At 42.5% G+C, this 25,684-nt stretch overlaps 1 protein-coding gene across 1 annotated transcript; it reads left to right on the top strand.

Annotated features, from left to right (window-relative positions):
• The first annotated feature begins 6,867 nt into the window (after nucleotides 1-6,867).
• Nucleotides 6,868-23,466, top strand: LOC109866983 (pyruvate dehydrogenase protein X component, mitochondrial-like). The gene is made up of 7 exons (XM_020455907.1): nucleotides 6,868-6,911; nucleotides 7,044-7,215; nucleotides 10,984-11,131; nucleotides 13,762-13,818; nucleotides 16,564-16,724; nucleotides 22,015-22,079; nucleotides 23,292-23,466. Exons 1-7 carry the CDS (start codon nucleotides 6,868-6,870, stop codon nucleotides 23,464-23,466), a joined length of 822 nt encoding a protein of 273 aa, XP_020311496.1.
• Nucleotides 23,467-25,684: the final 2,218 nt, after the last annotated feature.

Here is a 25,684-nt window from a genome sequence, read left to right as displayed (position 1 = left end):
AATGACGAGACGGCCTACAGGGAGGAGGTGAGGGCCCTCGGAGTGTGGTGTCAGGAAAATAACCTCACACTCAATGTCAAATGATCGTGGACTTCAGGAAACAGCAGTGGGAGCAGCTCCCTATCTACATTGACGGGACAGTAGTGGAGAGGGTGGAGAGTTTAAAGTTCCAGACAGCGCGGTGAAGAGGCGCAGCAGTGCCTCTTCAACCTCAGGAGGCTGAAGAAATTCAGCTTGTCACCATAAACACTCACAAACTTTTACAGATGCACAATTGAGAGCATCCTGTCAGGCTGTATCACTGCCTGGTACGGCAGCTGCTCCGCCCATAACCGGAAGGCTCTCCAGAGGGTAGTGAGGTCTGCACAACGCATCACCGGGTGCAAACTATTTGCCCTCAAGGATACCTACACCACCCGATGTCACAGGAAGGCCAAAAAGATCATCAAGGACAACAACCACCCGAGCCACTGCCTGTTCACCCCGCTATTATACAGAAGGTGAGGTCAGTACAGGTGCATCAAAGTGGGGACAGGCAGTGGTGCTTCTATCTCAAGGCCATCAGACTGTCAAACAGCCATCACTAATATTGAGTGGCTGCTGCCAATATACTGACTCAACTCCAGCCACTTTAATAATGGAAAAATTGATGTAATCAATTTATCACTAGCTACTTTATATTATATAATGTTTACATACCCCTCATCTCATATGTATATATGTATATATATGTATATCATATGTATATACTACTGCATCTCTGTATCTACTGCATCTTGCCATCTTGATGTAATGTATTACTAGCCACTTTAAACAACGCCGCTTTATGTTTTCATACCCTACATTACTCATCTCATATGTATATAATGTACTCTATACCATCTACTGCATCTTGCCTATGCCGTTCGGCCATCACTCATTTATATATTTGTATGTACATATTCGTATTCGTTCCTTTACACTTATGTGTATACAGTAGTTGTTGTGAAATTGTTAGGTTATATGACTTGTTAGATATGACTGCATGATCGTAACCCTTCAGGGAGTTTTCTAACTAAAATAAACAAATGTTATGTGGAGTGGTGACATGACAGCTCTGACACAAACTCAACTGTGAAATCATTAGTCTCTCTGTCTCTCTCTATATATATTTAATTCAATTCAAAGGGTCTTTATTGGCATGGGAAACATATGTTTATATTGCCAAAGCAAGTGAAATGTACAATAAACAAAAATTAAATAAGCTATCAGAAATGAACAGTAAACAGTACTCTGTTTCTTTCTCTCTTTCTCTGTCTCTCTCTCGCTCTCTCTCCCTTTATCTGTCTGTCTCTCTCTCTCTCTCCCTTTATCTGTCTGTCTCTCTCTCTCTCTCTCTCTCTCTCTCTCTCTCTCTCTGTCTTTCCTCTACTCATCTTCATTTCATGGAGAAGAGGAAGGTCCCGTGTTTCTGGAGAACATTGTTTACCATGAAACTGAAGAGGAGGGAAGTGTGTGGGGTGAAGGTGGGAGAAAAAGATCTTGATAGGCTTTCAAGCTTTCATTCCCCCTGCCATGTTTAACCTTGGAAAACACAAAATATCCAATAACAATGACAGGCATGTGGCTGCTCTCTTTTCTCCCCCCTCTCTAAGGCTGACAGGTATGGCATGTTCAGAGAACACACATGCCTGGGTAGCTACAGATTGATAAAGCACCACTACCTATCTCTACCATGCTTCACCTCACCTCAATGGCTTGGAAATTACTATTTATCACTTGCCATATGTGTTCCAACGTAATAAATGGTTAATGGGATTGATTTACACAAGTATGATACATGAATATCGTAGCATGGACATTATTTTGTAATATCTGTGGTAATTCCCTTTTCTACTGAAGCTGTAAATTAGACTATTGGGTGTTCACCCGCTAATGTCACATTACGTAATAGGTTATCATGTCAGGGCATGTTCTTGTATAAGCATATAGTGGACTTTGTCTTTAAAAAGTGAACATTTACATGTAGTCTGCCTCAGAGGGACGTGTGTCTAAACCAGCCATATTGTCTTCATACAATAAGGGTATTATAGTGGATTATGTCCCCCGTTGTTAACATCAATACCAAGTTAAAGGCACATCCACCATATCAGAGTGCTACTGTATGTTTGTCTGCCGGAGGGTAGAGAAATGCTGTAGAGGTTTTTTAATGCTGCTGATTTATAATGTTTTTATGGGAACGGTTGGTTCAGAAATACAAACATTTGTCCAAGGAAGTCTGTGGTCGTAAGTTTTTTCAAGGTACGCTGTACATTTATTTTAGGTAGACTTTTGATTTATTCTCCACCTGTCCGCAGCATACATTTTCTAGATGTCTTATAGCCCTCTGATAAGTGATGTGAAAACTCTAAGCTTTAGTTTTACCAACATCAGCATTACGTTTTATGTCTTTACAGTATACCTCAACACAGAATTCCTTTCATAGAATGATAGACCATGGTAGATCTAGTGTTTGATGATGAGAGACTCAGATATTTCCCTCTCTGTGAGGACATGAGGCTTTTCTTCACTGGAAGGAAGAGGTTTTCATGACCATCACTCTGTCCCAGATGGCAGTGTAGTCTGGGTTTGACTCAGGACAGTTGGGTTGGTGTGTGGGGTGGGGAGTTGTGCATGCGCGTGTCTGTGGTGTCTGTCTGTGGTGTCTATCTATCTGTCTGTCTGTCTGTCTGTCTGTCTGTCTGTCTGTCTGTCTGTCTGTCTGTCTGTCTGTCTGTCTGTCTGTCTGTCTGTCTGTCTGTCTGTCTGTCTGTCTGTCTGTCTGTCTGTCTGTCTGTCTGTCTGTCTGTCTGTCTGTCTGTCTGTCTGTCTGTCTGTCTGTCTGTCTGTCTGTCTGTCTGTGTCTTTAATATTCCAGTCACCATTTGAGGCTCTTTTGCCTTGTCTGTCTATCAGTGGGAGTATAAATGGCCTGTGTGAAAAGCAGATGCCTTATGTGAGGAAGGATGGATCAGCCAGCCAGTGAGCCAGCTAGCAGCACACAGTAGCCTATCAGTGGATGATGTCATCGCCACACACTGGGGACTCTGGGCTCAGGATTTATGAGCTGATCAATCGATGTTCTCATCACATGGAAAAGACACTTCAAATTGCTTTGGGAATTATGGAGAACTGTACCTCACTCCATCATACAGAGGAATAGGAGGATATTTGGTAGATGGTACACATATATTGTGGGGGTTTTCTTCAAGTTATAATGTGTAAATCTCCCTATGCAGCCCTCGTCCCTTTTAAAGAAACTCCACAGGGAGGTAATGACATAGTCAGTGGTGTTAAATCTCATATCTCCTCTTGTTCACTGGCTGGGCTCACCATGTTCTCTTAGCCTGAATAGGAGCTGTCATGCGAATTCAGATGCGCATGTATCAGCAGAATGGGTAGGGAGAGAGGAGTGGCAGGTAGTGATTTGGCCACCCAAGCAAATTGGCTTAGATTTTCAGAGGGCATGTAGCTTCCTGTAGCTTACCTAACCTGAAGGAACCGGGCTCTTCTGCCTGCCTGCTTACTCTGCACTTATTAGTGAAAGCGTTCGCTCCTGCACATTTGTGTGTGTGTCACTCTCTTATGTGTGGTTAGACGATTTCCAACAAGGTCCCCACAAACAATAACCAAGAACAATGAGAGGGAGGTAAGGAGAGAGATGGGAAGGAGAGAGGGAGGGAAGGAGAAAGGGAGGGAGGGGAGGAGAGAAGGAAGGAAGGAGAGAGGGAGGTAAAGAGAGAGGGACTGGAAAGGGAAAATGAGAGCAGGGTGTGGGGCCCAGCCTTCTCCCTGCTGTATGAATGCGGGCAGCAGGGGCAGCTGACTCAGACAAAGATGTGGGGTAGGAGGGCCTCAGTGCACTGGTGTGAAACTAGAGGCCTCTGAGCAATCACACCTGATACCTGCCTCACCCTCCTTGCCCCACCTCCCGGCCTTGACACCCTCCCTGAAAGCAAAGATTAGGAATACTGGGGCTGAACTTTCCTATTCTATTTACATCTCTTTTTCCTCCTCTTAGTTTCTCTTCCTCCATCTCTCCCCCACCCTTTACTTTCACGATTCCACACTGCTCTCTTTGTAGGAGTGGCGGTGTCATTGTTTAGAGTCTAACTGGCAATGTTAATTTTATTTTATTTGATCATTTAAAATGAATCCAAATGTTGCAGCAGATGGGTCGTTTCATGTAACCAGTCCCTTTTGAAGTAGAAATTGTGCTTTTAAAATATTGAATTTTAAAAGCATGTTAAATTAAATGAAGTGCCCTTTAATATAGACCACATGGCGAATTGAAGATTACGTTTTTTATATGACTAAATACTTGCTAAAGTGCAGGTCAACTTTCATTTTAATATGGTGGAACTATTCCTTTTTAATTTTTATCTAAGGAAGTGTTGATATTCTAATAGTCAAATCATTGTGTAAAAGCAGGTGAGCTGGTTGTAGTCTTTTTGGCCATTTTCTGGTGTTTTGTGGGGGAAAACTGAGTGGGTCGATCACAACACGTCAAAACCTGTTATCCATACAGTGTCTTCAGAAAGTATTCACACCCCTTTACTTTTTCCACATTTTGTTGTGTTACAGCCTGAATTTAAATTGGACTAAATTGAGATTTGTTTTACTGGCCTACCCACAATGCCCCATAATGTCAAACTGGAATTATGTTTTTAGAAATGTTAACAAATTAAAACAACTGTAAAGCTGAAATGTCTTGAGTCAATAAGTATTCAACCCCTTTTTTATGGTAAGCCTAAATAAGTTCAGGAATAAAAATGTGCTTAACTAGTTGCATGATAAGATGTATGGACTCACTCTGTGCTCAATAACAGTGTTGAACATTTTTTTTTCTCTGTACCCCACACATACAATTATCTGAAAGGTCCCTCAGTCGAGCAGTGGATTTCAAGCACAGATTCAACCACAAAGACCAAAGAGGTTTTCCAATGCCTCGCAAAGAAGGGCACCTATTGGTAGATGGGTAAAAATAAATGCAGATATTGAATATCCTTTTGAGAACAATGAAGTTACTAATTACGTTTTGGATGGTGTATCAATACACCCAGTACAAAGATGGCATACTTCCTAACTCAGTTGCCTGAGAGGAAGGAAACTGCTCAGTTATTTTACCATGAGGCCAATGGTGACTTTAAAACAGTTACAGATTTTAAAGGCTGTGATGCCAGAAAACTGAGGATGTATCAACAACATTGTAGGTACTCCACAATACTAACCTAATTGACAGAGTGAAAAGAAGGAAGCCTGTACAGAATACAAATATTTGAAATTTGCATCCTGTTTGCAACAAGGTACTAAAGTAATGCAGCAAAAAAATGGCTAAGAAATTAACCTTATGTCCTGAATACAAAGTGTTATGTTTGGGGCAAATCCAACACACACATCGCTGAGTACAACTCTTCATATTTTCAAGCATGGTTGTGGCTGCATCATGTTATAGGTATGCTTGTCATCGGCAAGGATGTTTTTTTTTAATGAAAATACACGTAATACAGCTAAGCACAGGTTGATAAACAACAAATTTGACAGAGCTTGAAGAATTTTGAAAAGAATAATGTCTCTTAGAGAATAAGGTTCTAAGAGACTTGTATTGGGATGGTGAATACGTATCTTATCAAGACATATTCATTTTTATTTGTTTAAAATGTGACAAACCACATTAATTATGCTTCAGGAACTCTTGATGAAACTAATGATAATCAGAGTCAGGTTTTGTTTTCACTCAGTGGTTGTGATTGGTCGTTGGATTAATAAAGATAATAATTTGGAGAGCGATGTGTGGGTGTTGTTGACGTCATTCGTTGCTCATATTTGTTCTGTTGGTTTTTTATTTACCTACATCTCCTAACGTGATCAGCCTGCCCAGTGTGCCCATGTGAAACGCATGCTCTGTTTGTCAGATGAGAGAGTGAATGCATCTGACATCCGATCCTGGCCTCCATTGTGGGGAAGTGTTTGTTTATGATTGGTGAGTGCTTGTCTTCTCACATCCAATCTCTGTGCTGGTCCTAGGATTATTTCATAACTGAAAGTTACCACTCTTGCTCTCAACTCCAGTTGTGGTTGAGATACATTTAGATATTAGTGTTTTCTCCCCCAAAGCCAAGCAGGGTCCATATCAATAGGCCCAGTCACTCAGGGAAGGCCAGAGTTGGATGTGTACGCTGGGATAGAAAGTACATCATGTATGCTTTCCTCAGACTTTCAATAACACAACACAGATAAATAGCTGCTTATTGCCTAGCTACCTAGCTACATACTGGTGTTTCTGCATCTACTGTCATTCTGCATACAGGTGTGTGAGAGCAAAGTGAGGGCAGTTTTTATTTCCATTATGAGTGTTTGCACATATGGATGTTTGGACTGTAAGGGTGTCAGAGGAGTGGCCCAGTATTCAGTCTTTTCAAAGCCCATGGTCCCAGATCCACCCTCCATGATTCATACTGTACTCATAGCCTACATTACTTTGGTCTTGTTCAAATTATACTTACTGTAAGGTACTGGGTGTCGTGAGGGTGAAATCAGGCGCAGGAAAGCAGAGAGTTCAATATAGTGCTCCTTTAATGCACACACGGTTAACCACGGCCACCCCACTTTTGGGTGCTCAAACAAAATGTCCCAGACACAGGGAACGAAAACAGTCCAGCACTAATTACACGAACACGTTCATCTGTAGCAAACACCAGGGTTACAATGATCAATCCCGCACAAAGAAATGGGCGGGCCAGCTGACTAATAAAGCCCAACTAATACAACCAACTCAAAACAGGTGTAATCTATAAACACATAAGGAGGGGGAGAAAAGAATCAGTGGCAGCTAGTAGGCCGGCGACAATGACCACCGAGCGCCAGCCGAACGGGAAGGGGAGCCACCTTCGGTAGGAGTCGTGACACTTACTTTGTATTGATCTGTGTAATAGGTGCAAGTGGTGGTGAATGTGTGGGTCTTTTCTATTTTGCTTCATTTGTTTAGTCTATTCTCTACCTTGTGCCATTCTTTTCCTCTATAGAGATGACCTGACTCTCCTGAAAAAGTGTCCTGATTCCAAGGCAGCTCCAGTTACGGTAGCCCCAGCAATGGCTGTCCCCAGTCCAATGGCCACCCCAGCACTTGCCCAACACTCCCAGACAGCAGGCCCATGTACCCCCCCCCAATCCTTACCTGGCAAGCCTGGAGCACCAGTAAGTACACACACACAGCAAACTGCCCTAGCACTAAACACTCACAATTCTAAATCGAGATCTACACAAAGTGCTCTTGGGGCCAGGGAATGATTTGGGATGGGCAATGTCTTCTAAGAAAGTACATGACTGCCGTGCACCTGTACTCAGTGGAAAACATCATGATGTTAGACGAGCGTGTTATGGCCAGGGTTAGAGACGAGTGTTTTTAACTCTTCAAGACTCACTGGTGTGCAAGCAGATAAAGGGAGTCAGGGACCACCTCAAGGTTAGTATGACTCACTATGGGCTCCTACCCTCCTTACCCTATACACACACTCTAGCTTGCCCTCTCTCAGTGCTGCAATTCACTGTAGATAATTGGCATTACCGACAATTTATCAAGATCTATGATTGGTTGAATTGAGGGTACGTTGTCACAGATTCACATAGAAGGTTCACTTTGATTGACTCCTGACTTCACATGACTCACTTGCCTGTAAGTGTTGGAGACTCTTTCTAGCCTTATGTAACATTTGTATAATGGTCTGTGGGGGAATAACAGAATATTGCAGTAAATAAGTCCCTCAATCAGAAAGCCAAGGTTATGCAAATATTTTCCACGTGCCTATCGGTATTTAAGTGGTGTGATTTGTGGCTTTCATGTCCTTAATTTCGTCCTGATTATTCCTGTTGTGGCACCTCTTCCCATGTACTGGTAATAATAAGCATGTTATAGCCGGTCAGTGAGATTTGTGAGTAGACAGTTATTTTGTATTTCAGCAGGGTTTGGAAGAAATACTAGGGAATTAACCAAACACAAACAACTAGGCTTCAGATATTAACAAACATTGTATTACCATTCTGCTCCAGAGTGTATGAATAATTGGTCATAGAAGACTGGTGTCTTAATAGTTCCCCTGAGTCCCCCTAAGCCATATATGTTCTGGTAGGTTTTCTATGGAACAGATCCTTATCATTGTTTGCACAAAGGAGAGTTTACTCACAGCCCCTATGATGCCATGCAAAGTGAGCATGAACGCCTATCGCCTTACTCCTCATGCACAGCGAGAGACCTAGCCATCCGATAGACTGACATACAGAGACCTGGGACTTTTGGCTGTGCACGGGGTATCCAGGCCGAGACATCTGGTCAGGGGAGACAGTGTAGAGAGCTGAAGACATGGACCTCTGACCGGGCCCTGACCAACTCCTCTAACCTCACTGTAATTTGGAATGTGTGCTGTTGACAGAGTTTTCTATGTCCTGGCACCAAGGTCACAGTGTTAACAGGACACCATATAAAAATGTATTTATTGACTGACTGATTGATTGATAAAGCCCTTTGGTTTGAGACGTGTACGACGTCTGCAAGCCGTGCACAACATTGGTGTTGATAGCCATCCCTCCCTCCCTCCCTCTCGGCTTAACGAGGGAGTAACCATATGTCGACGAGAGAACCAGAAACCTCAGACACAGGCGACTGTCTCAACATGTCTGTTAAAAATATAGAGAAACGGATTATGACTCACACACACATAGGTTACTCTGGCCTCTCAGTCTATAAATGCCGAACAACGGCACCTTGACTTTTGCTTTAGTTATTTAACATACAGTTGAAGTCGGAAGTTTACATACACTTAGGTTGGAGTCATTAAAACTAGTTTTTCAACCACTCCACAAATGTCTTGTTAAAAAACTATAGTTTTGGCAAGTCGGTTAGGACATCTACTGTGTGCATGACACAAGTAATTTTTACAACTTTTGTTTACAGACCGATTATTTCACTGTATCACCATTCTAGTGGGTCAGAAGTTTACATACACTAAGTTGACTGTGCCTTTAAACAGCTTGGAAAATTCCAGAAAATTATGTAATGGCTTTAGAAGCTTCTGATAGGCTAATTGACATAATTTGAGTCAATTGGAGGTGTACATGTGGATGTATTTCAAGGACTACCTTCAAACTCAGTGCCTATTTGCTTGACGTCATGGGAAAATCAAAAGAACTCAGCCAAGACCTTGTAGATCTCCACAAGTCTGGTTCATCCTTGGGAGCAATTTTCAAACACCTGAAGGTACCACGTTAATCTGTACAAAAAATAGTACGCAAGTATAAACACCATGGGACCACGGAGCCATCACGTACTTTGGTGCGTACATGAACGTACTTTGGTGCGAAAGTGCAAATCAATCCCAGAACAACAGCAAAGGACCTTGTGAAGATGCTGGAGGAAACAGGTACAAAAGTATCTATATCCACAGTAAAATGAGTCTTATATCGACATAACCTGAGTGGCTGCTCAGCAAAGAAGAAGACACTGCTCCAAAACATCCACATGCACATCGGGGAAAGATCGTACTTTTTGGAGAAATGTCCTCTGGTCTGATGAAACAAAAATAGAACTGTTTGGCCATAATGACCATCGTTATGTTTGGAGGAAAAAGGGAAGAATGAAGATCAAGCCGAAGAACACCAATTGTGGTGGTGATTTGCTGCAGGAGGGACTGGTGCACTTCACAAAATAGATGGCATCTCAACGCCCTGCCCTCTAACCCAATAGAATATTTGTGGGCAGAACTGAAAAAACTTGTGCGAGCAAGGAGGCTTACAAACCTGACACAGTTACACCAGCTCTGTCAGGAGGAATGGGCCAAAATTCACCCAACTTATTGTGGATATCTTGTGGAAGGCTAACCGAAAGTTTGACCGAAGTTAAACAATTTAAAGGCAATGCTACCAAATACTAATTGAGTGTATGTAAACTTCTGACCCACTGGGAATATGATGAAAGAAATAAAAACTGAAATAAATCATTCTCTCTACTATTATTCTGACATTTCCCATTCTTAAAAGAATGTATTGATCCTGACCTAAGACAGGGATGTTTTACTAGGATTAAATGTCAGGAATTGTGAAAATGAATTTGGCTAAGGTGTATGTAAACCTCTGACTTCAACTGTATTTGTCATTTTATTTAATAGCTTTGTTTTGTTAAGCCTGATTTGATGCCTTTGTTTAGAGTAGTCTAGTGATTATTGGACAATTCTGTATTGTGAAGTGGATAGAAGGCTCCTCCTGTACTCAGACAGAGACCAGACCCTGGCCAAGCTAAGAGCCAGGCCTGTCCAAACACGCCAAGCAGTAGCCTCATAAAGACGACCCAGACTAGTTGGTTGGCCATGGTCAGGCACCCAGCCTGCTTTCCATCCCTGCCTCTTTATCACTGTAATGGGGATGGAAAGATCTTGTTTAGTTTCATGACTTTGTTGAGTACTAAATGTTGCATTACTGCAGAAGGGGTAACAGAAGGAAAGATTTACACAGGAAATTAGGAAATTACGTCCAGGATTTAGGCATAATGGTTATTTCAGTAATGTTTATAAAAATGGCACATTTCCTCCTTGTCTTGTTTCCCATATTGTATTTCAAAGACCATTACATTGACAAGACAAAAATAAATGATCCAATATACCACCTTAGAGTTGGTCCCATTTTTAGTTCAGCGACATCGATCACAATCAATCAATCAATCTATCTATCTTTTGTAACTATTTTTTCAATAGCATCAAGAGTACTATAGCTTCAGAGGAAAGTCTAACTTCAGATGCGTCTGTAACCTGTAATGGGAGGAAGGGTTGGTGGGGTTACATTTCAGGTGAAAGTGATTTTGTCCAGGATGGAGTTATTGATGGAAGCTGAGTCATAAAGTCATCCAGAAACATAAATCTGCACATTGACCGACTGACATTCTTCAATTTTCTCCTCTCCTCTCCTCTCTTCTCCTAGGGTACCTACACAGAGATCACTGCCTCCAACGTATGGTGTGTCATTGCCCAGAGGCTAACGCAGTCCAAGACCACCATCTCCCATGCCTACGCCACTGTCGACTGTGACCTGGGTGCCATCTTGCAGCTGCGCAAGGAGATGGCCAAAGGTGAGGCCATAGTACAACGTAACATAACACAGCATAACAGGGCACAACACATATGAACACTACATAACAGAACACATCAGAACACAGCATAACAGAACACAACACATCAGAACACAACACATCAGAAGACAACACATCAGAAGACAATACATCAGAACACAACACATCAGAAGACAACACATCAGAAGACAATACATCAGAACACAACACATCAGAAGACAATACATCAGAACACAGCATAACAGAACACAACACATTAGAACACTAAATAATACAACACATCAGAATACAATATAACACATCAGAACACAACACATCAGAACACAGCATAACAGAACACTACATAACAGAACACAACAGGGCACAGCACAACAAAAAGCTGGTCAAATATAAAGGCTGGCTGTGTTCAAGTACACAGTAGCACTACATGATAAAACCCAGCTGAACACTCATGAGACCTATGTGAGCACTGTATGAGACCTGGATGGGATTTAGCTCATAGTAGCACAGAATATCACAATGTAGTATATAACACAGTACAGAGCGGGAGAAGGAAGTGGGGAGGGAGATAGAGAAACTGAATAAGATATGGAGAGAGGAGGGGTAGTTTTTGTTGTTGTGATCGGATGTGAAGTAATTAGGCAGGCCTGGCAGTGTCTAACCCATTCTGTCCTGCCTGTGCTCCTCTCACAGTCTCACCTCTCATCCCATCTCTCCACCAATGAAATTAGCCAAAACATTTTGCACAACATGTGTTCCATGTTACTTCTGCTTAATGGCTATTCTCAGTGAAGGGTGGTACATGCACTCGCCAAGTAAAGAGAGAGAGGGAACATCGTAAGAATGTCATAACAACCACCCAAGGGTGTTTTTGAAACTTGGACCAGAGCCAGTCCAGAAACCCCTGGAGATGTGAAGGGGTGCCGCAAGGTCCCAAGTTGTTCCTTCTTAGTTTACATGGTCAGGTGAAACTCCTGGTTCTGCTCATTATTCCCTTTGAGAGATGAACACAATGCAAAGCCTCCTCATTCCATCTAAACCTGACAGTTAAACCTGACTTTATTTAGATTCTCTTCAAGATGACGTTGACATGGCGTTTAACACATTTCCATTTCCTGGGATGATAGGATGAACATATGATTTAGCCTGATTTGATCAACATTCATACAGCTCTTCAGCCCTGTTTCAGCCCTGTGTGTCTGTGATGCAGAAGAAACAGAGAGCGACTGGCCATTCCAGTCCTATTAGCAGCAGGGTGGTGTGTGTGTTAAGGGATTCTCTTTTCGTCCGGTTGTTTTCCCTGGCTCTCTTTGTTCAGAAGCACAGTGATTTCACGGTTAGCTTGTTGGTCATCCCGCTAAGAGCATTCATAACCGTTTGGCACTAATAGGCGCTCTCATACAGCCCAGTGTTAACGCCATGCCAGGCACTGCCACCACACCATGGGCACTGTATGGAGAGAGCAGAGAGGGAGAGGTATAGAGGAGAGAAAGAAAGAGAGGGAGGAGAGATGGAGGACATAGAATTAGAGAGACGGGAGAGGCAGGGCGGAAGGTCAGGGAAGTTGAAGGAGAACAGTAATAGAAAGTTGTGGGTGTTCTCTAAAGGAGTGGTCTTAGTTTTGGGGGGTTTTAATTATTCGCACCAAAGAAAAGAAGTGAAAGACACAACAGTACAACAACAACAAAAAAATGTGAAAACGGTGTGCAAGTGAGGTTGGAAGCCCAAAAGGGCTTATATGAAACCACACCACAACTATAAGTACCCATAAAAAAAACAAGTATGTGTGGGTTTGTTAAACTGGACATTATTGTGAGAGAAAGTATGAGTGGGTGGGTGGTTGAGTTTATATTGCACTGGGTGGGGGAGTGAAGGGTGTTTGTTCATATAGACATTTTCTCAACCACCCAGCTGCCCCTCACCCAGTACCCCCTGCCCTGTATGATAACACTGCCCTTCAACTAGAGGAGAGAAGAATGGATAATAAACTCCACTAGTAACAACAATAACAGCATAAGGCCTCTCTTGGTCCTAACACACATAATTAGTATGTCTGATTCTCTTACAATGCACATCATCCTATAGCGTGCACACCAGATGTCATCTGCCATGCTTGTTGGAAATGTTGGTATGGGATACTTTGCTTTGGCGAATTAGAAAGTATTTTTTAAACATCCTGCTTTGGGCTGGATGTGTCAATGTGTAGTTCGTACATGCATAACCTGTGAGCAGAATTACTGTCTTACCTCAATTAGCCACGGAATCCCTAGTTTGAAAGCAACTGTATTCTTGAAGAGGTGCCGTGGGCCAGCTCCCTAGCAATTTGAGTTCTAGCCAATGAACTTCAATCCCTCACATTTGAGTGATAGCTAGCAAGAGGCCTGCCCAGGGTTATCCAATGAGGTTGCAGTGGACACAGCAGAGAGAGAGAGAGAGAGCAATGACGTAGTGCACATATCTGCACATATGTGACGTAGTGCACAATTTTCGGGGACCACTTTTGGCTTGAGTGCTACTTTCAGAACTATGGGCTAAAACATATGCAAAAGAATCTCTAACACTTACCTGACTAACAGCACTTGAATTACATATCTGTAGTGTTTGACAACTGTTGTCTCCTTTCTTTCCAGCAGAGATCAAAGTGTCCGTCAATGATTTTATCATCAAGGCAGAAGCTGCTACACTCATGGAGTATTAACTACCCTTCCAGTTTCTAACAATGTTCATGTTTCGATATGCAGTGCATTCAGAAAGTATTCAGACCCATTGAATTTTTCCACATTTTGTTACGTTACAGCCTAATTCTAAAATGGATTGAAATGCTTATTTTTCCTCAATCTGCAAACAAGTACCTATAATGACAAAAAAAACTCTTTTTTAGAAAATGTTGCAAAGTTAGAAAAAATAAATATGTATTATTTAATTTACTTAAGTATTCAGACCAGTACTTTTTTGAAGAACATTTGGCAGGGATTACAGCCTCAAGTTTTCTGGGTATGACATTACAAGATTGGCAGACCTGTATTTGGGGAGTTTCTCCCATTCTTCTCTACAGATCCTCCCAAGCTCTGTCAGGTTGGATGGGGAGCGGCGTTACACAGCTATTTTCAGGTCTCTCCAGAGATGTTCAATCGGATTCATGTCCGGGCTCTGGCTGGGCCTCTCAAGGACATTCAGAGACTTGCCCCGAAGCCACTACTGCATTGTCTTGGCTGTGTGCTTAGGGTCGTTTTCCTGTTGGAAGGTGAACCTTCGCCTCAGTCTGAGGTCCTGAGCACTCTGGAGGAGGTTTTCATCAAGGATCTCTCTGTACTTTGCTACGTTCATCTCTCCCTTGATCCTGACTAGTCTCTCAGTCCCTGCCACTGAAAAAAATCCCCACAGCATGATGCTGCCACCACCATGCTTCACCATTGGGATGGTGCCAGGTTTCCTCCAGATGCTTGACTTTCAGGCCAAAGAGTCCAATCTTGGTTTCAGAGAATCTTGTTTCTCATGGTCTGAAAGTTTTAGGTGCCTTTTGGAAAACTCCAAGCAGGCTATCATGTGCCTTTTACTGAGAACTGGCTTCCATCTGGCCCCTCTACCATAAAGTCCTGATTGGTGGAGTGCAGCAGAGATGGTTGTCATTCTGGAAGGTTCTCCCATCTCCACAGAGGAACTCTGGAGCTCTGTGAGAGTGACCATCGGGTTTTTGGTCCCCTCCCTGACCAAGGCCCTTCTCCCCCGAATGCTCAGTTTGGCCAGCGGGCCTTAGTGACCAAGAGTCTTGGTGGTTCCAAACTTCTTCAATTTAAGAATGATGGCGGGAGTCTACTGTGTTCGTGCAGACCTTCAATGCTGCAGAAATGTTTTTGTCCCCTTCCCCAGATCTTGGCCTCGACACAATCCTGTCTCGGAGCTCTACGGACAATTCATTCGACCTCATGGCCTGGTTTTTGCTCTGACATGCACTATCAATTGCGGGACCTTATATTAACAGGTTTGTGCCTTTCCAAATGATGTCCAATCAAGTGAATTTACCACAAGTGGACTTCCATCAAGTTGTAGAAACAGGATGATCAATGAAAACAGGATGCACCTGAGCTAATTTCCGAATCTCATAGCAAAGGGTCTGAATACTTATGTAAATAAGGTATATATGTTTTTTATGTTTAAAAAATTAACTAAAATGTATAAAAAACAGTTTTATCTCTTTGTCATTATGTGTGTAGATTGATTATGTGTGTAGATTGATGAGGAAAATTTTTATTTAATCATTTTAGAATAAGGCTGTAACGTAACAAAATGTGGAAAAAGTACTGAGTACTTTCCAAATGCACTCTATCTACAGTGCCCATAGAAAGTATGCAATCCTTTGCACAAATATCACAGTTTTGTCTCACAGCCTGGAAGGTAAATGTGTTGTTCGGCTTCAGTTTCCTGAGCAACAAAGCCACATCACGTCACCGTTACAGATCCCCTGAAGCCATTCCTCTACAACCATCCCTGGTTCAAACACACCCATGTATATTTATCAACTGACTTTAACTGGTGGCAGGCTGAGGCACAGAGCCTGCTATTGTCTGGCTGGTGGACAGATCTATAAATAGACACCAATTCCCAGTATATTCTATCCTGTCTTTCCGCCATTTGATGGGAATTCTGAGGAAATTGGCTGAGTATTCATCTCTAACCAGACAGGTTTTTTAAATTCCTTTTCTAAATTATTTATGGAGAGGATAGAGAGAGAAAGAAAAAATGCATCCTTGTCTCGTCTTAGTAGGGAAATGTCTGTAGATCTTCCTTTCTCTGTGTTTTACCTGGGGCTCTCCTTGATACATTTCAATGCCTTATTCCGTCCTTTCCCCTGTAGTTCCTTATGTAGGAAAAATATAACACATGACACTCTTTCCCTCCCCCTCTTTCTCATTCTCTCCTCTTACCCTCTGTGTGAAGACTGGGAATGTAATCACCAAACAAACTCCCTTGGATTTAGCTGGGTGCCTTGGCTAGGATAAGCTTTGATTTGATTTTCATAATGTGCATTTTGAGTATGAATGTGGCTCCTTTGTGTGACTGACTGTATCCATGGAAACAGAGACATAGGTGAAAAGAAGATGAGACCATCTCTCACCACTTTGTTAGGCCCTGTGGTCCTGCCTTTGGTCAGACCACTGAATCTACTGTAACACTGGGCCGTTCACCTTTCACCCTGACCCTCCCTTACTTCTGTGGAAACATTATCATATCTAGTCTCTTATCTTATCAATCGCGGGGATAGGACAGGGTATACCAAAATTCTCTGTCCTGTCTTGTGAAGGCCATGGATGGAGTGTAATTTAGTCCTTTTTCCTCTTCCATCCCTCCACTCTCTCTTCCCCTCAGTCCTCTTCTCCTCCTCCTTGAATCCCATCTAGCAGAATCTGTCCTAACCTCTGACCTTGGCCTTTAGGCTCTGCCGGAGATCAACGTGACCTGGACGGGGGAGGCCCCCCAGGCGCTGGACTCCATCAGCATCTCCATCGCTGTGGCGACTGAGAAGGGCCTCATTACCCCCATCATCACAAACGCTGCTGACAAGGGAGTGCAGGAGATCTCCGCTAATGCCAAGGTAGGGTGGAACTCTACTGATACCTGGGTAGTGTGGAGCTCATAGTTCAGAATCAGGGCCTGTGCTGTTGGAGAAATAAAATCATGAAATGTTACAGTATCTGAAATGGAACTAGCTGTCTCAATTATTTAGTGGCAGTTACAAAGCACTCAAATTAAAGTTCTATAAAATGAGTGAAGAATGATAATATCACCAGCAGCCCCCTTACCTTGAGACTGTGGCTGAATCCCAAATCACCCTTGACCCTCCATTTGCTAAATCACGTGTGCCTCTACAATATCCACATGTCCCAAAGCTGAGGTTGTGAAAATAATGGAGGGTGTAGGGGCTAATTAGACCCTCCAATAGCCACTTTGACATAGTCCGCTATGCTGCCGCCTTCAGAGTGAAGTGGTATCCCATAATTCACTGCATAATATTTTAGCTTGCACAATTTTATACACAAAACATTTTCCACCTGTATTTGTTCGTCAGATTTGGAGAAATGACACTAGTAACATTGGAAATCAAATAAAAAACTATTACTGAGGTTTATATCTTGTAAAACGACAGTGGGAATTTTCCCATTTGAATTTCATGCTAATTTTATAATTTAAATGTGGAACATGAATTTCATAATTCAAGTCACGAGTGTGTCCCGAAGTTGATTGGTTTATTTGATCCCTTCGCCAGTATTGAAGTCACCCTCAGAGTTTTGTCAGCAACATTTGACAACGGAGGTCCCTCCAATCGAGTTGGTCGGGGCGAGGGGCTGGTTTCAGATTCAGTGTGTAACTGCATTCCTCAGGTGCTTTCTTTGGAAAGCTCAGGCTGGGAATGAATCACTCTCTAGGTAAACACATTATCAGGGTTGGTGGTGTTTACATTCCTGGACAGGGACCAGAGATTGTTGTACTGCACGGTTAAACCAGACCATTATCTGCATCATTTTTTGCAGCTCTTAAATCTGCCACCATTGGGCTTCTCATAATGATTTTGGTGATGAAGGTGGATTGCTAAAATAACTTAGTCAATTGTTTTGACACAGTAGATAACCATACTAGTGATGGGGGAGGGGAAATCAATACAGTACATATGGCATATTATTTTTGACAATATCGCAATATTATTTTTACGGCTGCTAGTCAGTTGTACCTACACCAAAGCTCACCTACTTCTTTTTAAATAGTGAGCCAAATTTGTTTTCAGCAATTTAATATCCATGTTTAATCAAAACTTGTTTTCTCATGACTCGCTTTTCCCTCTGCAGTCATATGGTGAGCAATATGTTTGGAACATCGAATCGCATTAAATGCTAATTAATTACTTAAAAATCATACAATGTGATGTTCTGGATTTTTGTTTTAGATTCCGTCTCTCACAGTTGAAGTGTACCTATGATAAAAATTACAGACCTCTACATGCTTTGTAAGTAGGAAAACCTGCAAAATCAGCAGTGTATCAAATACTTGTTCTTCCCACTGTATGTCTGTATGATATGACACTATAGACACTGTAGTTCTCTCCATTTCAGCAGCCAGCTATGAAGTGAACGTGCCATGATTATGAATACATAAATGTACAATGCTAGATCATTAAAAGCGATGGAGGGTTAAATAGGGGGCGGGTACATATGCCTCAGCAGCTGGGTACACTCACACACACACACACACACACACACACACACACACACACACACACACACACACACACACACACACACACACACACACACACACACACACACACACACACACACACACACACCAGTGTGCCAGCTTAAGAAGTAGAGAATGTGACAATGTAATTCCAATGTATTCCCTGCAAAGGACAACGTGTGCTACCGATCTGTAGCCTGCCACAACACATTTATGAAACACATACACACTTGCAGTGCCACACACACACACACACGCACGCACAGTGGTCTCCTGTCCGTGTGTTCCCACCCAGAGTCAGAAGCCTGGTTTGAGTTAGGGCAGAATGTAAACCCCTTATCAGCAGCTAATTGAATACAACATGTGGTCTGGAAGGGGCACAGAGCGCTCAGTGGCTACCATGCCTGAACCCACAAAACACATGATTGCTTTTCCTTTCGATGCTGTTATCGCTAATGTTTCCCCATGTATTCTAATGTGTCTCTGGGTCTTTTGACATACTGTTTTTTTTAGATAAAAGCAGTGTCTCTACAATATCTCTAAAGTAAATTTCCATTTGAATGAGCATGACGTGCATGCGTGTTAGATGTATTATTGCACATCTGCTGCCAATGATTTCCTATATTTGGTCCAGGGTTGTCATGTTGGCCCATAGAAAATAGAATATTAAGAGAGTATCTTACATAGGGTTGTATGACATGCTTCAATGCATAGGCCTGTGTGTGTACTGTTTGTGTTTGTGTATACTTGTGGAGCCTCTGTGTCCCAACGGTTATATCCGCAGGGTGGGGCGGATCATTAAATATTGTGTAGATAAAGGCCGGGTGGGTGGTTGAATAAACATAAAAAACAGTACCTTAAAAAAATCCATAAATGTATCTTTGTTGTTCAATTTATATCTATGTGCTACATTGAGGTTTTTATTTCCTTATTTTAGGCTGGTATTAGTGCATACGCTTAATTAAGCTTCAGGGCCTAACTATAAGCGCACAAAATAGCCTACACGCCAATCGCCAAATTATTTTGGGACTGGGTAGAAAAAGTTAACTTCGATCCATGGAGGCAAAAATTATTCAGCAAGAGTAAAAACTGCAAAATGTTGAAAATAATTAAAAGGGAGGGCAAGAAAAGTAATGTTTGGGAAAGATTTGGTGAAGTGCTATAAGGGGATGACAGCAGTGTATGTGTGATGATTGTGAAGCGCAATAAAATTTGACACAAGATCAGGACTTCAAATAGGCCTATGGCACATAAAGGAACTGTAGAGTCGCCAATACTGTTCAGATGGGTCAATAGAAACTTAAATTATGGACACTGACTGTAGGTCTAAAATCTCTCACATAGCCTTCACATAGCCTTAATATTAACTCATGCAGAATTAAGCATTTCTTGCAGTAAAAGGACACACCAAATGTAGGCTACATTTTGACAGGAGTGAAGAAATATGATTTCTTTCTTTCAGCATTTTGAGAGAATGCGAATGCACAGTTAGATTCATAAACACTGAGAGTATTTCAACCACATAAAATATGGATCCATGCCGATTTAAAATCTGATCAGATACATGTTGGGACATTTTCACAGATTTCTATTTCCTTACAACCGGTCAAACTGATGTCATTAGAAATTTTGCACAGAGAATCTTTCCAGTTTTTTTCTCCCTGGTTCGTAAACGTCTTTGCTCTGAAAAAGAAGCTGATATGGCAGAGAACTTTATCGGTCAACTAGATGGAAGCTTTTTTTCAATTGATTTCTGACATTCTGGTGAGACAGGGTTTATTTAGTCTTTTAGGGCAACATATAATAACAGGAGGGAAGCTACATGTACAATATCTAATTATAGACAAGTTGACTAACAAATAACCAAAATGTTGGAAAGTATAAACAGAAACATATCTAAATCGGCAAATAAATTCCTGCCACCCCCTGTCAAAAAATGTTTCTGCCGTCTCTGACAGTAGTGTACAGAGCATATATCTATATTAGCGAGTTAGGGCCAGGTACAGGCCTCAGATTTTCACTTTATCTCCTATAGTCGGGCGGTTGCGAATGCATTATTAGCAATTAAAGGCGGGTGTGGGTGAACAAACACCTGAACCGCACACTAGTAATGTGTGAATGTGAAGAACATATGGATGGTTTTCCACCTCACATGCACTGGGATGAGACTCAATAATCCAGAAAATACACACACACACACACACCTATATAAAGTGCAACAGTGCAGCCTCCAAGCTCTTTATGTAGGGTATTGATTTGTGCTCTAGTAGCATATTGATTCATGTTGACTTTTGAGTGATGGAAGACAGGGGGGTGTTTAATTGTTTCTTAAGCACCATTACATTAGAGAACTCGTCTTCTCACTGCTCACTGAGTCATGTCAATTCCCTTACTCCAGCTTGCCAAGCCACAGGCGGAGAAAGCCCACTCAGATCAATACAGAGAGTACACACAAGATCAATTTGGCGAGCAGCAACTTGGACTGACACACCACTGTATGCAGGAGAGGAAAATATATATTCTACAATAGTGGAATAGGGTAGGGTCTGATGTAGAAGACCCTGGAATTGGAATCAGCGGGGTTAAACATTGATGATGCAGTAGGTCTGCATGCATTCAGACAAAGTGGTCAATAAAAATGTGTAATTATTCTAGTGCAGTCCCATTCCACCCCATATGGCCTGCTTGGAACCCTCCTAAAGACTACCTTTCAATGATTTTTCTTTAAAAGCAATTGCCTGCACTGTTTCTTCCTGCTCAGCCAATTTAGTTTTCATTGTGTAAATGTAAAAGTGTTGCCTTCGATGGGGTTTGATGAGTGCTGATTAAACTTGGAATATTGTTAATTATCAACTGTCCTATTGAAATATTGAGTGCTATAGTCTAGGGTCTACATCAGAAGTCAACGGTTATCTGTAGGAGGAATGTATATGGTGGAGGCAATTAAGTTTGGAGTGTATTGAGTAAAGAAAGGGCAATCACAAGTGGCAGGCACGGATAAGGGTGGAGAGATGTGGTGTAGTGAGGAAGGGGGTCGAGGTTAGGTCAGGTTAGGTACAGTTTATTGCTCGCATCACTTAACTTCCTGCCTAGCAATAAAGATGTGATGTTTAGAGAGAAGGAGGAGACTCCACCCAAATTGGAGTATTTATACTACCACTGGTGGAAATATGTTTTTTTCTTATGCAACTGTATGACCCAGTGGGTGAATAAACTCAGTTTGAGCTTGATTAAGCGTCCGTGAGTTTTTGACTTTATTTATTTAGAACCTAACAGGTTCAACACAGTGGGATTGAACTGCACTCTGCTCTAGCTCTGTGTGTGTTGATGCCTGGATTTATTTAAGTAATGCTAACAGAAGCTCTTGTGTGAAGCATTTGGAGTATGCAGTCTGAACTGAGGGCTGAGTGAGGGCTGCCTTGGAGTGTTGACTATGACAAGCTGAAGGGAGGTTATCAGCATAACATTATTTCAACATTATCTTTGAACCATGAGGTCCATACTGTATCACTGAGACGGCTAGAAGCGTGATTGATGGATCTGATTGAACCATCACCACCTCTAGACAGTAGATCATTGATTAGCCTATGGCTCACAGTGGATCCCTGCCTCTGACTACAGTAGATGACTGACTGCTGATCTGTTTTCTCTAGGCACTGGCCCAAAATGCTTGGGATGGGAAGCTGCTTCCTCATGAGTACCAGAGAGGCTCATACAGGTAAACACAACACACCTTATTGTCTGGGAGCCAGATAATACTAACCCTCAGTCCTTTACACCTGGAATATTATTTACATAGATATGCTTTGAACAAATGCTGTGTAGACTTGGCTGTGGGATTTCTCTCTTGGCTTGTTAGACGGTGAACTGGTGGTGTTTGACTCAGGTTCTTACTTAGCACTTCAACATAGTCAAACGTTTGAATATGCAGACATACAGGTCTACGGTGTGGGAGAAAGGTGTTCAATAACTGTATCTGGATCACCGCTGACAATCTGCAGCGTTTGTACCAGGCGCTAAGCTAATCGTTTCCTGAATAGGTCAGTAGGCTACTGGTAGGGAAGCAATCATTAATGTCCTGCTATTAAAGTTACAACCATCACAGTTAGTCCATATAATATACAGATTCTACATTATCACATGCAGGCATGAAGATAAAATGTGGCCAGACGACAAGAGCCATCAATTACGTGGCCATCCATTCCAGGGGAGGGCGGGCTGTTTTAACTCATTTGAATTAATTGGGTAATTTAGACATAAATGGGGTTTCTGTGTCAGAGAGGAGGATAATTCATTTCTATAAAGGATGCAAGCTCTTTCTATCTCTTCTTGAAGATGTATGCATTCTTCATCCCTCCCTTTATCCATCCCTCCATCCCCCAGGCCTGGCTATGTTATTAACCCTCACAGGAAATTGCCTGTGGATGTTATTGCCCACTAAACACAGAGATAGGATGGTCTCTCTCTCTCTGTGAGTTCACCTCAGGCTGTTGGAAGTGGCACAATGTCTGTATGTGTCTATTGAGGAAATGTCTCCTGGTATCCTCTTTTGTATTCTCCTTAATTCACCTCACACACAGCCTCTTTGTGTTTTGAGTGCATGCTGTCTTGACTGAATTAGTAACAGGGAATAGGTAGCAATAAGGCCCCATTATGTCTGGCTGTAATCTCCCCTTGGTTAATTGTCTGCATATTTTCCCTGGCTGAGCCAGACTAATGATGCAATGCCCAATTTCTCTCTCTCTCATTCCCCTCCCTTCGTCTCTTACCACCCTCCTTCGTCTTTTTTTCTCTCTTCCTCCTTCATTCCCTCTCTCTCTCCTCCCCCTACTAATTCCTCCCAATTCCTCTCACAAATTAAAATGAGCTTTATTGGTTCAAATGGTGAAATCTCTGTCTTTCTCCTTCCCTTCCTGTCTCTCCCTGACAGTATTTCTAACCTGGGCATGTTTGGTATCAGTGGGTTCAGTGCGGTGATTAACCCTCCGCAGGTGTGTATCCTGTCCCTGGGCACCTCCAAGGCTGTGCACCGTCTGACCGAGGAGACCGGTGCCCTGAGCACCGTCACCCTGTCTAGTGGACAAGTTTTGTGTCAATCTGGATAGGCCGCAGTGCATGTCACTAACCTGAGATGGAGGGATGGAGAATGGGAAGGAAGGAGAGAGGGAACTCTTCCATCGTGAAACTTATAGTGTGTTCTGCAAAGGAGCAGCTGTCTTATTTGAACTAAATGAACATTGCCATGGCTAGTTGTACATATATGTTTTATTTGACCTTTATTTAATTAACAAGGCAAGTCAGATAAGAACAAATTCTTCTTTTCAATGACAGCCTAGGAACAGTGGGTTAACTGTCTTGTTCAGGGGCAGAATGACAGATTTGTACCTTGTCAGCTCGGGAACTTGATCTTACAAACTTTCGGTTACTAATCCAACGCTTTAACCACCAGGCTACCTGCCGCCCCGTAGATACAGCAGATATGACTTTTTATGACCTCTGCTATGTCATCATAATCAATGATAAGGCTTTTTGATGGAGGTGCCAATGCTACGACCCATGTCTCAATGAGTTCTTATCCATTCACCTGGACAATGCAAACCGATGCTGACTGTTATGTTTTTGTACTCTCATGTATTTATTAATGGCCATGGACTGCACTGCGTTTCTCCTGTGTGAATACATTTTTCCTGACAGAGTGAGTGGTACTTTGAAATTTCCCTCAACATTCTGACTAAAGACTTTGTTGGGATTGTAGGTTCTGTTAGGTCTCCTGAAGGGTTACGAGGAGAAACAAAATCCACTGAAATCTCTCAAGATTGTCTATATGATATATTCTAATTTATTGTATTTAAAAACTGTATTATAACCACCCCAAGAAAACAGATGTCAAAAATACACATGGACAAAGCAGTAGAATGGCCTTACTAAACAACTCATTGACATTCCATGCGCCACCGACATATGATGCCACCTTTCCAACAAGTCAGTTTGTCAGGTGTCTGCCCTGCTAGAGTTGCCAGAGTCAACTGAAAGTGCTGTTATTGTGAAGTAGAAACATCTAGCAGCAACCACGGCTCAGCCGAGAAGTTGTAGGCCACACAAGTGCACAGAACGGGACCGCGAGTTCTGAAGCATGTAGCACGTCTGTCCTTGGTTGCAACACTCACCACCGAGTTCCAAACTGCGACTGGAAGCAACGTCAGCACAAGAACTGTTCGTCGGGAGCTTCATGAAATGTGTTTCCATGGCCGAGCAGCCGCACACAAGCCTAAGATCACCATGCGCAATGCCAAGCGTTGGCTGGAGTGGTGTAAAGCTCGCCGCCATTGGACTCTGGAGCAGTGGAAACGCGTTCTCTGGAGTGATGAATCATTCTTCACCATCTGGCAGTCCGACGGTTTGGTGGAGGAGGAATAATGGTCTGGAGCTGTTTTTCATTGTTCGGGCTAGGCCCCTTAGTTCCAGTAAAGGGAAATCTTAATGCTACAGCATACAATGAATGACATTCTAAACAATTCTGGGCTTCCAACTTTGTGGCAACAGTTTGGGGAAGGCCCTGTTTCAGTTTGACAATGTCCCTGTGTACAAAGCGAGGTCCATACAGAAGTGGTTTGTCGAGATCGGTGTGGAAGAACTTGACTGGCCTGCACAGAGCCCTGACCTCAACCCCATCGAACACCTTTGGGATGAATTGGAAAGCCTACTGCGAGCCAGGCCAAATCTCCCAACATCAGTACCTGACCTCACTAATGCTCTTGTGGCTGAATGGAAGCAGGTCCCATCAGCAATGTTCTGACATTTGGTGGAAAGTCTTCCCAGAAGAGTGGAGGCTGTTATAACAGCAAAGGGGGGACCAACTCCATATTAATGCCCATGATTTTGGTCATGTAGTGTATGTTTAGAAAAGCTATTTATGTGTGTCAGTACTGGTGGGGCACTGTAATCCTACAAAAAATACATGTTCTTCTGTAGGTATGTAGTGTGTTGTGGGATAGGTAGCATGTAAAGAAATGTTGGAGAGTAGGGCCTCTAAGGAAATGAGGGTTCTCATTGGACATGTCCACCTATGACCTCCTATTTCAATGCATTTGTTACGTTCTGTGTACTGAACAGGTCCCAGTGCCATCCCCAGGGCATGTGATGTCTCACGTGGGCCTGAGACGAATCAGGGAATGCCTATGATCTCCAATCAGAATTAGATAGAGCACCTCTGATGTAAATAAGGTGAGCTCTGTTAGGGTCACAAAGAGCTCTATTAGGGTTCAGAAAATGTGTTGGATATTGATAGTGTCATTGGACACACTAGAAGTGTTCTAATTTTTA

This window comes from Oncorhynchus kisutch, linkage group LG22 (genome assembly GCF_002021735.2).
Source record: "Oncorhynchus kisutch isolate 150728-3 linkage group LG22, Okis_V2, whole genome shotgun sequence".
Taxonomy (NCBI): domain Eukaryota; kingdom Metazoa; phylum Chordata; class Actinopteri; order Salmoniformes; family Salmonidae; genus Oncorhynchus; species Oncorhynchus kisutch.
This window is presented reverse-complemented; position numbering and strand designations above follow the sequence as displayed.